Below are 15,827 nucleotides of genomic sequence, written 5' to 3'. Positions count from 1 at the left end.
TATATACCTTTTTAATGTATAACATTTTGGGGGGGGGGGCTAACCAGGTGGGGATTAAAACAGGTGGGCCTTTGCCTCACCTTCCCTGAATGATGAGTCACTGATAATACCACCATACAACAATATTACAACGTAAGTGTATGTAGAGTGAGTGTGCTAGAGTTTGTTTGTGTATTTGTGTGTCTGTACCTGTGTGTGTCTCTTCATAGTCCCGCTGTTCCATAAGGTGTATTTTTATCTGCTTTTAAATCTGATTCTACTGCTTGCAGTACCTCCCATAGTATGTAATGGACATGGGGATTGTGAAGAGACCTCTGGTGGCATGTCTTGTAGGGTATTCATGGGTTTCCGAGCTGTGTGCTAGACACATTTTTGCTCAGGCCAAGATTTCCATATGGCTCATGGCCCTGCATAATTCCAGTCGCAGTGATGTGACACAGCCTTGACTATCCCCAATGCAATTTAGGCTGCATCCACTGTAAGCGTTATGAAAGCCTACAATTACGCCTGCTACAGCTCAGCGCAGGCCGGTCAAAGAGCGCCATCGTCTGCCTCTAAATATATCGCTCCCGTTCCCTTGACTCTCCCATTCTCTGCACATTGCTGAACGTTAGTGCATGCATCCATTCCTAAGCAGCAGAGGTTTTCATTCGATCCTGGCCGCTATACCTGAAGAGCGCGGCATAAGAGGGACCTGGCAATGATCTCACTGGACTTCAATTTTAATGTTTTGACAAGGGACCTGTCACTTTATCTGGAAAATCAAGTGAAAGTTGGGCTTTTTGGATCTGGAGTACTGTCACTGGTGCTCGGCTTCAGCGCAGCTTATGCCTACTACTACTTGATCTCTGTCGCGAAGGTAGGGGTCACAGAGGCTGCTTTGAAGAATCATTATTTAATAGAAAGGGATACATTGTAACGGGCAATTGTCTTATTAAAAGGTGTCATAAAGGTTATTATGATGGAGGATATCGCTGGCGCTTTTGCGCATCAAACCGGCTCAGCAGCTGGATGGTTTTCTGAGGAGGCTGATTATTTCAGTAGCCTACGAGCGTCAACGGTACTGCACATGTGATATGACATCTTTCAATAAAATGGTGTCGTGTTTTCTTTAGACTAAATGTGACATTTCAAGATTTGTACAAGGCCTACGGATATACAAATGTTAAATTGCCATTTAGGCTGGATATATTTTTTAATCGTGAGTCCTTTTTGTAATCTTAAAATTCTGGGTATAGACTATTGTTATACAAGCTGTCAAACATCTGTATGCAGCGTAGCCTACTGCATAGTCACAAATGAATGTTTTGTTCCCCCCGACATTCAATTTCCCCCAATAATTAAACACATAGGCCTAGGCTACATACCATTAGGCTAATGTTAGATTATATAAAACATATTAGAAGGGGTCATGCATTCTATTATTCATTATACTTAAATTCAGAGATGAAAGGTCTCTATGCTCTGACAGATATGTTTGATTTGATATGGTGGTGACCTCATATAATCCCAGTTACAACACAGCCTATCACTGTGTCTGTCACTGTATCCTCATTACCAGTCTCCTTCCTTTCCATCACTAGTGATTGCAGAATGTCTCTATAACTCATCAAAACATGATCTTTTCTGACACTTTACACAGTCCGCTAGACTAAAAGTAGAGCAATATCATATTGAGATTCCAGTCTTGATAGTGCATTATAATTACACTAGTTGTGGAGATAGTTTGTTTGGAATGTTACAGAAAGGTTGCACCATCAGAAAATAAACCATATGGAAATATGACTTCTGTTGACATGTCATTTATGAAAGTGCAAGACAGAGAATTACATATATCACCTGATTTCATTGAAGAGGCTGCACTATATGGGTACTGTAAGAGAGGGGTTATGTAGATGGTGAATGATGATGAAGTATAAGAACTGTTTTCAAGAGATTGTCATCAGTAGTATACATTTTGCCATTTAAATATGTATAAGAGAAAGAGCACAAGCATTTCTCTTTCACTTGGCACAGATATGATTAAAACCATTTGATGTTTGAAATAGTTTCACCCAAAATAGTTTAAAATCACCAATTAAAACATCTTTGAATCTTGAAACGTATGTGATGTATCTTTTCAATCCTCATGGTCCATATTTCTTTCTATACACAAGCTATGAGTCAACGTCATTATTGGAAAGCCACATCACTGACTCACACTGTTCATGTCTTGTATTGCAGAAGCCCCAACTGATTTCTGGTGGTAAGAAGTTCTACCAGTTCCTGCGGGACCAATGTCCCGTGGTGTCAGAGATCTACTACCCCACCTTCTGGTGCTGGGAGAGCCGGATCCAGACGGTGCTTAGGCCCTTCGTCACGGCTAAACCGGGGGTCAGCTACAGAAAGTAAGACTTTTATAGGATCAGACGTGATGGTAACAGTATTATTGTATAAACACTATAATAAGTCGTATCTCTGTCCAGTGTTGAAACAACTATCTAAAAATGAATAGATATTACTGAGAAGATCTTCAGCATGTTAAGGGGGATGGTTTCTCTGGTGTGATGGTGAAATGAAACTGGGTGAACTGGAATTAAACTGGAGAAATGGGTTTAAAATCATAAGAGATAAGCCTGTTGCATGGTGTTGGTTTCAAAATACACCTGCACGTTATACATGTCCTGTTTACCAAAAAGAACACTATGTATTTCAAGTATTTTAAGCCTTGTTGGGCTCTGCTCAGACCTGTTCTTCATGTTCACTCAATGTGTGGCAAAGTTCAAGGGTCACTTGGCCTAGTGACTAGTTAATCCACTTCCTGCAGCGGACGTTATCCACTCATCACCAGTTACCACTAGTAGCCAACACACTTGCTATCCTTAGGTTAGGTAATGTCGCATGGTTAGTTAGTGCCCTGAGTTCTTTCTGGGCAGGTGACCTGTCAAGGAAAAACTCTGGGCCCTAGTTAAAGGCAGGGCCGGATTACCAAACGGGCACGCAGGGCACGTGCCCCAGGTCCCCAGAACCCAAATACCATATGAAGACGTCATAAGCAGTGGCAAAATCTTTAAAATGCAACATTTTCTCTCAGCCTCGTGAAAAAATGTGTAGAATAGCAGGACATTTGCTTTAAAACTGGAACATTTTCTCTCAGCCTCATGACAATATGTGTAGAATAGTATTATAAAACTAAAATCTGTTGAAATGCAGGAAGTTAGCTGGGGGACTTCCGGGAGGTAGGTGCTTAGTCCGGCCCTGGTTAAAGGGCATGGGAACTAAGGCCCTATGTTTTTCCTGGTCAGGTCACATGGTTGATCAAGGTAAAAAAAATAAAAAATGGTTCACCAAACGCAATTGGTCCATTTTCAACATAGACAGCAGCCATGGCGACATACAGTAAAGTAAAAGAACATTCCCTGCCGTATTGGGAACAGGCTTTACCTTACTTCCACTTTTGATTGTTTTATTATTAGGCTTTAAGGCATTAAGGCAGTTGGTTTGATCATCTAAGTCCTGAAATGTGCCCGTTCTTTGATTCCTTTCATTCAGGTTTAACAACGTGAAACAAATGTCCTGCGTCTTGTTCTTAGCCAAGACTTAGCAGCAGAAAGGTGAAAAGAGTCTTTTGTGTGATGGTATTGGCTCAGGCCACCCGGGCTTCTTTAGTGCATTCTGTTAGAGATTAATGGCCAGGGTGTCCCAGGCCTCCTGCATGCATTAGTTGGATTGAAACTAATTAAAAGGGGTTGGGGGTAGTTAGTGTACAGTATATGCCACAGAACTGAAATTAGTAGGAAATAGCCTAGTGGTTCGATCAGATTTACTGTCCAAATACAGTATCTATATGCATGTCAGTCTCTCCAGGCTCAAAGTAGAGGAGAGATTGACTTCATCGCTACTTGTATTTATGAGAGGTTGTTGAATGTTGAATGCACCGAGCTGTCTGTTTAAACGACTAGCACACAGCTCAGACACCCATGCATACCCCACAAGACATACCACCAGAGGTCTCTTCACAGTCCCCAAGTCCAGAACAGACTATGGGAAGCGCACAGTACTACATCGAGCCATGATTACATGGAACTCTATTCCACATCAGGTAACTGATGCAAGCAGTAGAATCAGATTGATAAAAATACACCTTATGGAACAACGGGGACTGTGAAGCAACACAAACATAGGCACAGACAAATGCATACACACACATGATAACTTACGCACTGTACACACACGTACACATGTATTTTGTGTTGTAGATATGTGGTAGTGGAGTATGGGCCTGAGGGCACACACTTAGTGTGTTGTGAATTCTGTAATCACATCAAATTTGTTATTTGTCACATGCGCCGAATACCACCAGTAGGCCTTGAGATATGGTTCTGTAGGGCCGGAGCAGATGAGCACTTTAGTGGATTTTATTCTGCGCAACATTAAGAGAAAGCTTGGAACGGATGAGGCGCCTTTGGAACGAATGCCACATATTATTGATAACGCCTATGTTGTGTATTACGTGTATCGTCCTGTGTCGTTTACCTTACAGTAAAATGCTTACTTACAAGCCCTGAACCAACAATGCAGTTTTAAGAAAAATGGATTAGTAAAAATTAATTAAAGAGCAGCAGTAAAATAACAGTTGCGAGACTATATACAGGGGGTACCGGTACAGAGTCAATGTGCGGGGGCACAGGTTAGTCGAGGAAATTGAGGTAATATGTACATGAAGGTAGAGTTAAAGTGACTATGCATAGATAATAAACAGAGAGTAGCAGCAGTGTAAAAGAGGGGGGGGGGCAATGCAAGTAGTCTGGGCAGCCATTTGATTAGCTTTTCAGGAGTCTTATGGCTTGGGGGTAGAAGCTGTTAAGAAGCCTTTTGGACCTATACTATACCGCTTGCCGTGCGGTAGCAGAGAGAACAGTCTATGGCTGGGGTGGTCTTTGACCATTTTTAGGGCCTTCCTCTGACACCGCCTGGTATAAAGATTAATTGAGATGAATGTAATGAATGTATTGTAATGTTTTTAAAACTGTATAACTGCCTTAATCTTCCAGGACCCCAGGAAGAGTAGCTTCTGCCTTGGCAGGAAGTAATGGGGATCCATAATAAATACTTAATTTATTTCAGAAGCAGGCCTACTCTCCATCTTGGTTGGCCATTGAAGTTGATGATGACTTTGCTCCTTAGTGGACAACCTACATAAATACAGTAACTGATAACACCGATCAAATTATGACAACAAAACAATAGTCTTTACTACCGTAATGACTTACTTAAAAATCATGCAATGTGATTTTCTGGATTTGTTTCACAGTTGAAGTGTACCTATGATAACAATTACAGACCTCTACATGCTTTGTAAGTAGGAAAACCTGCATAATCAGCAGTGTATCAAATACTTGTTGTCCCCACTGTACGTACAGTATGTCAGTGTATTAAATGACAGTGTATTAAAAGAATGTCCTAGTTTCCCGTGTCACTATTTCTATTTTTTAAATTTGTATTATTATTGTCTTTATCTTTAACTCTGCATTGTTGGAAAAGGACCCATCAGTAAGCATTTCACTGTTAGTCTACACCTGTTGTTTATGAAGCATGTGACAAATAAAATGTGATTTTATTTAGTGCCAAGGGCATTCCACTTCCCTTAGCCTTTGTCTGACCGTTGTCCAATAAAGCAGCTACATGTTTCCCAAATCCCACAATGCACCTTTGCAGCAGGCGGGTCTTACCCACCACCTGTCTCAGATCAAAGCCAGTGTGTGTGTGTGTGCGCATGTGTGTGTGTCACGGATTCCCCCGGTACTGATACCCATTCTGTTCACCAGTCCCGGAGGTCTACGTCACCGGCTTTCTAGGCTTCACTGAAAGGGATTCATTATCATCAACCCTGGACTGTCTTGTCTGATTACACACTCCCATTTCCCCTGATTAGTATGTTATATGCGTGCCCTCTGTTCCCTCTGTCTTTGTCGGTTATTGTTTCCATGCCCGTTGGTCGTGTGAGTACCTATGCATTGGTGTAGCTGTTATGCTGCGTGTTTTATATATTGTGTATTACGGGTGTCGTTCAATGAGGTTTACCCTCGCTCTTTTTTTGGGGTAAAGCCCAGTGTTTTTGTACATGTGTTTGTTTTGGGTGTATGAAAACCCCTATTGTGTATTCCTGCACCTGTCTTCAAATCCTTTACCAGCGTGACAGTGTGTGTTTACACGATGACATTTGTAGGAGATTATTAGTCCTAAGGGAAGAAAAGACCTCCACTATCCAGGGATTATCATGTCTATAAAAGAGTTCCATGCACTGTTCCCTGCATTGTTGGAGCTAGAAACCTCACCATCTTAAATAAGCATGCCCCTTTCAAAAACTGTTGAACTAAGAACAAATATAGCCCTTGGTTCACTCCAGACCTGACTGCCCTCGACCAGCACAAAAACATCCTGTGGCCGACTGCACTAGCATTGAATAGTCCCCCCGATATGCAACTTTTCAGGGAAGTCCGGAACCAATACACACAGTCAGTCAGGAAAGCAAAGGCTTTTCAACTAGAAATGTGCATCCTGTAGCTCTAACTCCAAAACGTTCTGGGACACTGTAAAGTCCATGGAGAATAAGAGCACCTCCTCCGAGCTGCCCAATGGCACTGACGCTAGGTAATACTGTCACCACCGATAAATCCACCATAATCGAGAATTTCAATAATCATTTCTCTACGGCTGGCAATGCTTTACTCCTGGCTACCCCAACCCCGGCCAACAGCTCCACACCCCCCACAGCTACTTGCCCAAGCCACCCCATCTTCTCCTTCACTCAAATCCAGATATCAGAAGTTCTGAAAGAGCTGCAAAACCTGGACCCGTACAAATCAGCAGGGGTGGACAATCTGGACCCTCTCTTTCAAAAATTGTCCGCCGCCATTGTTGCAAGCCCTATTACCAGTCTGTTCAACCTCTCTTTCGTATCGTCCGAGAGCCCTAAAGATTGGAAAGCTGCCGCAGTATCCCCCTCTTCAAAGGGGTTGATATTCTAGACCCAAACTGTTAAAGTTAAAGCCACGTTAATAAACAAATCACTGATCATTTCGAATCCCACTGTACCTTCTCTGCTATGCAATCTGGTTTCCGAGCTGGTTACGGGTGCACCCCAACCACGCTCAAGGTCCTAAACAATATCATAACCTCCATCGATAAAAGAAAGGACTGTGCAGCTGTCTTCATCGACCTGGCCAAGGCTTCCGACTCTGTCAATCACCGTATTCTTATTGGCAGACTCAACAGCCTTGGTTTCTCAAATAACTGCCTCGCCTGGTTCACCAACTACTTCTCAGATAGAGTTCAGTGTGTCAAATCGAAGGGCCTGTTGTCCGGACCTCTGGCAGTCTCTATGGGGGTACCACAGGGTTCAATTCTTGGGCTGACTCTTTTCTCTGTATATATCAACGATGTCACTCTTGCTGCGGGTGATTCCCTGATCCACCTCCACGACACCATTCTGTATACATCTGGCCCTTCTTTGGACACTGTGTTAACAAACCTCCAAACGAGCTTCAATGCCTTACAACACTACTCTTAAACACCAGTAAAACCAAATGCATGCTTTTCAACCGTTCGCTGCCCGCACCCGCCCGCCTGACTATCATCACTACTCTGGACGGTTCTGACTTAGAATATGTGGACAACTACAAATACATAGGTGTCTGGCTAGACTAAACTCTCCTTCCAGACTCATATTAAACATCTCCAATCGAAAATAACATCTAGAATCGGCTTCATATTTCGCAACAAAGCCTCCTTCACTCACGCCGCCAAACATACCCTCGTAAAACGGACTATCCTACCAATCCTCGACTTCGGCGATGTCATTTACAAAATAGCCTCCAACACTCTACTCAGAAAACTGGATGTGGTCTATCACAGTGCCATCTGTTTTGTCACCAAAGCCCCATATACCACCCACCACTGCAACCTGTATGCTCTAGTCAGCTGGCCCTTGCTACATATTTGTCATCAGACCCACTGGCTCCAGGTCATCTATAAGTCTATGCTAGGTAAAGCTCTGCCTTATCTCAGCTCACTGGTTACGATAGCAACACCCACCCCTAGCACACGCTCCAGCAGGTATATTTCACTGGTCATCCCCAAAGCCACCTCCTTTGGCCGCCTTTCCTTCCAGTTCTCTGCTGCCAATGACTGGAACGATTTGCAAAAATCGCTGAAGCTGGAGACTTATATTTCCCCCAATAACTTTAAAAATCAGCTATCTGAGCAACTAACCGATCGCTGCAGCTGTACATAGCCCATCTGTAAATAGCCCATTCAATCTACCTACCTCATCCCCATATTGTTTTTATTTATTTTTCTGCTCTTTTGAACACCAATATTTCTACTTGCACATCATCATCTGCACATCTATCATTCCAGTGTTAATTTGCTAAATTGTAATTACTTCGCTATAATGGCCTAATTATTTCCTTACCTCCTCACGCCATTTGCACACACTGTATATAGACTTTCTTTTTTTCTATTGTGTTATTGATTGTACGCTTGTTTATTCCATGTGTAACTCTGTGCTGTTGTTTGTGTCACACTGCTTTGCTTCATCTTGGCCAGGTTGCAGTTGTAAATTAGAACTTGTTCTCAACTAGCCTACCTGGTAAATAAAGGTGACATTAAAAAAAGAAACAAGCATTTTGCTGCACCTGAAATAACATCTTGCAATTTTTTGATTGGATTTGAAAGAGTTGTCCTCCTCCTCCTATTCGGTGGGTCAGGCTAGCGCCTGTTGGGTAAATGCTCTGACCAGCTAGCTCCAGATTGGTGCATGGTCTACAACCCCAGTGGCTGCCCCAGTCTGGCCTTTAAGTACATATTTAATGCTGGTGTGGTTCTATAATTTCATTCCACTTCCAATTAGACAGACATACTGTACATGGGCCGCAGGGCCAGCCATGTTGGTGTTGTCGCCTGGTCGCTCGTTTGGTGGGTTGGTGGCGTGAGATGGATTGCACTGGGATTTGTTGACCTCAGCTGACGGCCTAGACTTGTGGAAACTAGAAATTGATTCTCCATAAGAATCCACTGCTGCTGCAGCGAGCTCTCCGCCCCCCACCACCCTTCCCTATTCGCCATCCGTGCTCTTCCCTGCTTCTGAGTAGCCTGGTCTTTTTTTCTCACTGTCCATCCTCAGTTTTACATGTGACCCATATCAGATTTGCACATTCACACTGATGTAGCATCTGAAGTAGCACACAGACGCAAAGCTAATTTCATGTCACTGTTCCTTTACGTTTGGGGGGTGGTTGTCATGGGAACGGGCAGGTCATGTGCAAAAAAATCCATTCAGGACAAAAAAATTGGATTTGAGTGTCCAGACAGGTTGCATAGGGATCATCCAAATTATATCAGGATTGAGATCCACATATGGATGCAGTATAAATTTGAAGTAAAAAAATCAGCATCCATTTTTTTTGGTATCAGATATGACAAATAATTGGAAAAAGATCTGAATTGGGCTGCCTGTGTAAACGAAGCCTGAGAGGCTGATCGCTAGGGAAATTAAGTGGTTGTCAACTAGTGCCAGACTGCGTTCCCTTTGGCAAAGGTAACGTTGGTGATGGGTTCACACTGTAGTAATTGTTGTACCTGTAGGAGGGACATTTGAGTAAAGAACAATGCCTTTTTGCTGTGTCCTGATTTGAGGTTTGGCTAGAAAGCAATATCATGTGCAGTACAGTGTACATACTATACCCTATCTAATGCAATCTATACAGGATATATATGAAATCTAATACTTTATTGTATAGAATTATTAACAAAAGTCATTTATTGTCTTGTTGGTCCCTATATGGATTCTGTAGTTCTGTTTTTTTAAATCACAAAGCATAATATATAAGAACCTTGGAGGTTGAGTATTTACAAAACCTTGTAAATTCCTCTGCATTCTGTGCAATGAGCTTCTGCTTTACTGAACATATTGTAAGGAAGCTGCAGTGTAGAACCTAGGCCTACTTGCAGAGTGTGTGTGTGTAACTTAGTGGTGTCTTTTTCTGCCCTGACTGTTATATCTGACCCACTCTTTGCAGTGAGCTCATTAGAGCAGAAGATGGAGGACAGATCTCTCTGGATTGGTTCGACAACGATGACAGCGCCTCCCACCCCAATGCGGCCACACGGCCCACCGTCCTGCTGCTTCCAGGCCTGACCGGTACCAGCAGAGAGTCCTACATCCTCCACATGGTGCAGCAGAGCAGGGATCTGGGTTATAGGTGGGTGGTCCTGATTCCAAGTACTGCAGTTTTTATTCATTCAGACGGTTGTTCAATTCAATAATGTGGATTAGTCCTATGCCTTAACCTGTTGGAATATTGTAAGCACAGTCAACTCTTGCTCATCTGTTTTAGTGCATTGTAGTTCAAGTCCAAATTCAAATACATTATCTTGGCAATGAAAGTCCCAAGATATTGCATATGTTAGGAGTTGAAAACTGTGTATGAATGGATTAAGGTTACTTGAGGTAAGCAGCTGCTGAAAGAGAGGCTAGCCAAGCTCTCAGTAGGCAGAGCAGTGCAGACCTGCTTTGGAAAGAAAGAGCTGAATATTGCACAAGCACTAAGAGATGCTGAGAGTGGCAGTTTGTTATCCTCTGAAAGGCCCCTCTGTGTTCCCTGCACTCATTCTTTCGAACAGAGGGAGGGCAGAGAAGAGAGGGAGGGCGCAGAGCAGAGAGAGGGGGGCAGAGAAGAGAGGGAGGGGGCAGAGAAGGGGGGCAGGGAAGAAGGGGGGACAGAGAAGAGAGGGAGGTGGGCAGAGAAGAAGGGGGGACAGAGAAGAGAGGGAGGGGGGAAGAGAAGAGAGGACAGAGAAGAGAGGGAGGGGGGCAGAGAAGAGAGGGAGGGGGGCATAGAAGAGAGGGAGGGGGGCAGAGAAGAGAGGGAGTGGGGCAGAGAAGAGAGGGAGTGGGGCAGAGAAGAGAGGGAGTGGGGCAGAGAAGAGAGGGAGTGGGGCAGAGAAGAGAGGGAGTGGGGCAGAGAAGAGAGGGAGTGGGGCAGAGAAGAGAGGGAGTGGGGCAGAGAAGAGAGGGAGGGGGGCAGAGAAGGGAGGGAGGGGGGCAGAGAAGAGAGGGAGGGGGCAGAGAAGAGAGGGGTGGGGCAGGCAAACGGAGCAGGGCAGTGAGGGGGGACAAGCAGGCAAACTCAGCATCTTTCCACCCCTGCACTCACCCCGGCCCTGTCCTGCAAGCTTAATGAATTACAGCTTACTGGTACAAGCTTTGCAGCTTAGCTTAGCCCAACCAGCTTCGGCTATGCAGGAGGAAGTGAATGTGCGTCACACCATCCTCTGCCCTGTCCACACCCCAACCTACAGCATGCCCCTACCCTGCTGCTGAATTTTCACAGCAAGTCTCTTAGATAACAGACGACTAGAGAGAGATTTATGCTACTGCTGTTCAGGTCTTCAGGACTAATACAACAACAGATATGTCTCTTTCACAGGTGGTTGGTAGCACCTTAATTGGGGAGGATGGGCTTGTGGTAATGGCTGGCGCAAAATCAATCACATCTATTTATAAAGCCCTTTTTACATCAGCCGATGTCACAAAGTGCTATACAGAAACCCAGCCTAAAACCCCAAACAGCAGGCAATGCAGATGTCGAAGCACGGTGGCTAGGAAAAACTCCCTAGAAAGGCAGGAACCTAGGAAGAAACCTAGAGAGGAACCAGGCTCTGAGGGGTGGCTAGTCCTCTTCTGGCTGTGCCGGGTGGAGATTATAACAGTACATGGCCAAGATGTTTAAACGTTCATAGATGACTAGCAGGGTCAAATAAAAATAATAATAACAGTGGTTGTAGAGGGTGAAACGGGTCAGCGCCTCAGGAGTAAATGTTAGTTGGCTTTTCATAGCCGATCATTCAGAGTTAGAGACCGCAGGTGCGGTAGAGAGAGAGTAAAAAAACAGCAGGTCTGGGACAGGTAGCACGTCCAGTGAACAGGTCAGGGTTCCATAGCCAGTGCACAGTGCACCTATAAGAGAATGCACAAGGAAGACAGTGCACCTGTAAGAGAATGCACCTGGTAGACAGTGCACCTGTAAGAGAATGCACCTGGTAGACAGTGCACCTGTAAGAGAATGCACCTGGTAGACAGTGCACCTGTAAGAGAATGCACCTGGTAGACAGTGCACCTGTAAGAGAATGCACCTGGTAGACAGTGCACCTGTAAGAGAATGCACCTGGAAGACAGTGCACCTGTAAGAGAATGCACCTGGAAGACAGTGCACCTGTAAGAGAATGCACCTGGTAGACAGTGCACCTGTAAGAGAATGCACCTGATAGACAGTGCACCTGTAAGAGAATGCACCTGGTAGACAGTGCACCTGTAAGAGAATGCACCTGGAAGACAGTGCACCTGTAAGAGAATGCACCTGGTAGACAGTGCACCTGTAAGAGAATGCACCTGGAAGACAGTGCACCTGTAAGAGAATGAACCTGGAAGACAGTGCACCTGTAAGAGAATGCACCTGGAAGACAGTGCACCTGGAAGACAGTGCACCTGGAAGACAGTGCACCTGGAAGACAGTGCACCTGGAAGACAGTGCACCTGGAAGAGAATGCACCTGTAAGAGAATGCACCTGGAAGTTAGAACATTATTATGACACAAAATGTAAATTGGGGAAACTAATGCAAGGAATTCAATGAAAGGATTTGAAAGGTTTATTTAGCGCATGTTTTTGTTGTGTTTCAGGTGTGCGGTATTCAACAACAGAGGGGTGTCTGGTGAAACTCTCTTGGTAAGAATCTAATATTCATACAAAGTACAGTTTAAAAGGATTTTTGCGTGTATGACTTTTATGTTTTCAATTCAGACATGCATTCAAAAACATAACATTTTTCAATGATTATTTTACTCTGTACAATCAAAATGCATCTTCATGTCCAATCAAAAGGCATCTTCATGTCCAATCAAAAGGCATCTTAATCTACACAGGTATGCAAACACTCACAACATGACACAACGACATAGGAACTACATCCTTTTGGCACTCAACTCCACATGCCTGTGAAGTTGTCACTGGCAGAGTGCATGCTTTCCCTTGCATTGTGATTGGAGCTGTTCTTCAGCACCCCATAGCATGTCTGTGTCTGTGTCACACGTGTGTAACCCATAGTATATTGGGTAACCCACAAGGAGCCTAGTCCAGACAGTGTGCAGACAGACGATGTTATCACATAGCAGGAATTATTAAGTGGACAGATAGTGTATTCTAGCACTGGTCCATAGAGCAGAATGAGCTTTCCCTGTCCTGTCTTCAAGAAGACCCACAAGGTGTATCTTTGAATTTATTTCCGTTCATATATAATCACTGAAGCCGGAGACTCATATCTCCCTCACTAGCTTTAAGCACCAGCTGTCAGAGCAGCTCACAGATCACTGTACATAGCCCATCTGTAAATAGCCCATCCAACTACCTCATCTCCATACTGTATTTATTTATTTATTTATCTTGCTCTTTTGCACCCCAGTATCTCTACTTGCACATTCATCTTCTGCACATCTATCACTCCAGTGTTTAATTGGTATATTGTAATAGGTCACCATGGCCTATTTATTGCCTTACCTCCCTTATCTTACCTCATTTGCACACACTGTATATAGACATTTTCAACTGTATTATTGACTATATGTTTGTTTATTCCATGTGTAACTCTGTTGTTGTTTGTGTCGAACTGCTTTGCTTTATCTTGGCCAGGTCGTAGTTGTAAATGAGAACTTGTACTCAACTAGCCTACCTGGTTAAATAAAGGTGAAATAAATATATATATATATATATATATATATATATATTTAGCCAACAATTAGCTCTTTACTCTACTGTCAATCTTCATTGAAGTGAGGAAGGACTATAATGCTATTCAAAAGATGCTGACTTGTTAAAAAATGTGCATATGCCCTGGATAAAAACTGTCTGAATCAACATCGTTTCCACGTCATTTCAACCCCCCGATTCAACGTGAGGACGTTGAATCACCATGGGAAAACTGATTGGATTTGCAAAAAGTCAAGGGCATTTTGTGTTTTTTTTCACCCAACTTTTAACCTCAATCCCAATGGCATGATTTCACGTTGAGTTCACGTTAGTTGACAACTCAACCAAAGGTAAATTAAAACTAGACGTTGAACTTGTCTGTGCCCAGTGGGTAATTATATTACATACCAGTGTCACACAAACAGCTCAGCCAATCCACAATTGGAATCTTGTTTCATACCATAGTATGTGGGCACAATTCGTCCAATGTCCCTTTTGAGATCTGTGCTCTCAGAATGAATGAATGGGTTGTTTTGTGTCTTGTCCTTGTTGTATTCACATGTGCAGTCACATAGACACAAACACATGCACGCAAGCAATAACACACACACAAACACACTCAAACACACACACGAGTTCTAATATTACAACGGCGACCCCAGGCCAGGGCTTCATCTGAAAGGGCTATTCTCAGTTGCCAAACTGGGCCAATACTGTAGTGCACACACAGAATTAGGAATTACAATACTACTAATTTAGTAGGATCTCTATGAGTGCATATGTGAAGAATGATTACAACTATTGCACTACATAACGTGGTTGTAAGAAAGGAATTATCATCCTTCCATTGACTTTGAGGAATTGTGCTGAAGTTTTATGTAAATGACTACACTTCTATACGCCTTTGTGACTGTTTTCTCTGCAGCCAGTTGAGTGTGAATGGTGTCCATTGTTTAAATAGGGCACAGTGTTGGAATGAATGTCCTGCTCTGTGAGAAGTGCCCTTTGCTTGGCCACAACTAGGGCTACTGCCCTAACTCCACACTGACCCCCCACTCACACACCACAATAGTGTGGTAGCCCGCTCAGTTAAAGTCTAAGCATTACCTTTCGGAGCTAATGCAATTTTTCAGGTCTCGAACCGCCTCCGTTAGTCTTAGCTTTTAACATACAATAAATGCTTTAGTTGGTCCATTTAATTCACATCATGTTTCAATGGATGGTTATTGGACTTTGAACTTAATATTGTATTTGTATTGTAGTAGACAACTTTATTACTGTATCATTGAAAAGGAAATTGTTTCAATCTGTTTTTATTATTGTTGCAACATTACCAGTATGGCATATTTCCATACAGGATTTACCTCAGTGTTTTACCTAAAAGGCTCAGACCTTTCTGTTTCTATCTACGTGGGCCAGTATCCATGTCTCATTGGGCCATGGCTCCGTCGGACCTGCTCTTGGGGCCAAGGCAAGGCCCTGGATACTTTTCAGCTGGAATTTACATAACCATTAACATCTTCTCACAAAGCAAGTCTTGAATGATGCAGAGGTTGTTGATTAGTCTTTAGTGTCACACTCCTGATGGAAACACAATAACACTAGAGCTTACAATAACATGAAACACTGGCGGCCCATTGGTGTGGGGGTAAGTCTCAATGGAAAAGCACCAGTAGAGTTCCTACTCCACTCAAGTCATTTACTCGAATGTAGACTATGAAGACACAGCAACTGGATATGGCTGCTGTGAAAAAACATTCAGGCTCAACTTTGTGCAAGAATATGGATGAAGAAAGATACTGGTAGTCCCAGTATGCAGCCAGAGAGAAAGAGGATATGTCTGACTGAGAAATAGGCCTTGTTAAATCGTGATGTCAGGGAGGTTATAAAACCTGCATCATCCTCAAGGTTATTTTAAGTCAATGTAATGTAAGTTACTGTTATTTCAGTGGGTTTTAGGTACAACAATAGCACATATGGTCAGCTTTGTAAACTTAAACATTGATTTATCCTTCTATAGATTTTGTTCAATTGGTAACGTA

General features: G+C 43.3%; 1 protein-coding gene across 1 annotated transcript in view; it reads left to right on the top strand.

Moving 5' to 3' along the window:
• Positions 1-591: 591 nt before the first annotated feature.
• LOC109874538 (phospholipase ABHD3) overlaps positions 592-15,827 on the top strand; it is a 37,243-nt gene continuing 22,007 nt past the window's right edge. The window contains exons 1-4 of the mRNA XM_020466490.2: positions 592-859; positions 2,224-2,387; positions 10,062-10,244; positions 12,723-12,768. Of these exons, the coding sequence (XP_020322079.1) occupies positions 701-859; positions 2,224-2,387; positions 10,062-10,244; positions 12,723-12,768 (552 nt within the window). The 5' untranslated portion in view covers positions 592-700. The remainder of the gene's footprint in view (positions 860-2,223; positions 2,388-10,061; positions 10,245-12,722; positions 12,769-15,827) is intronic.

The sequence above is a fragment of the Oncorhynchus kisutch genome, linkage group LG30, assembly GCF_002021735.2.
Source record: "Oncorhynchus kisutch isolate 150728-3 linkage group LG30, Okis_V2, whole genome shotgun sequence".
Taxonomy (NCBI): Eukaryota; Metazoa; Chordata; class Actinopteri; order Salmoniformes; family Salmonidae; genus Oncorhynchus; species Oncorhynchus kisutch.
This window is presented reverse-complemented; position numbering and strand designations above follow the sequence as displayed.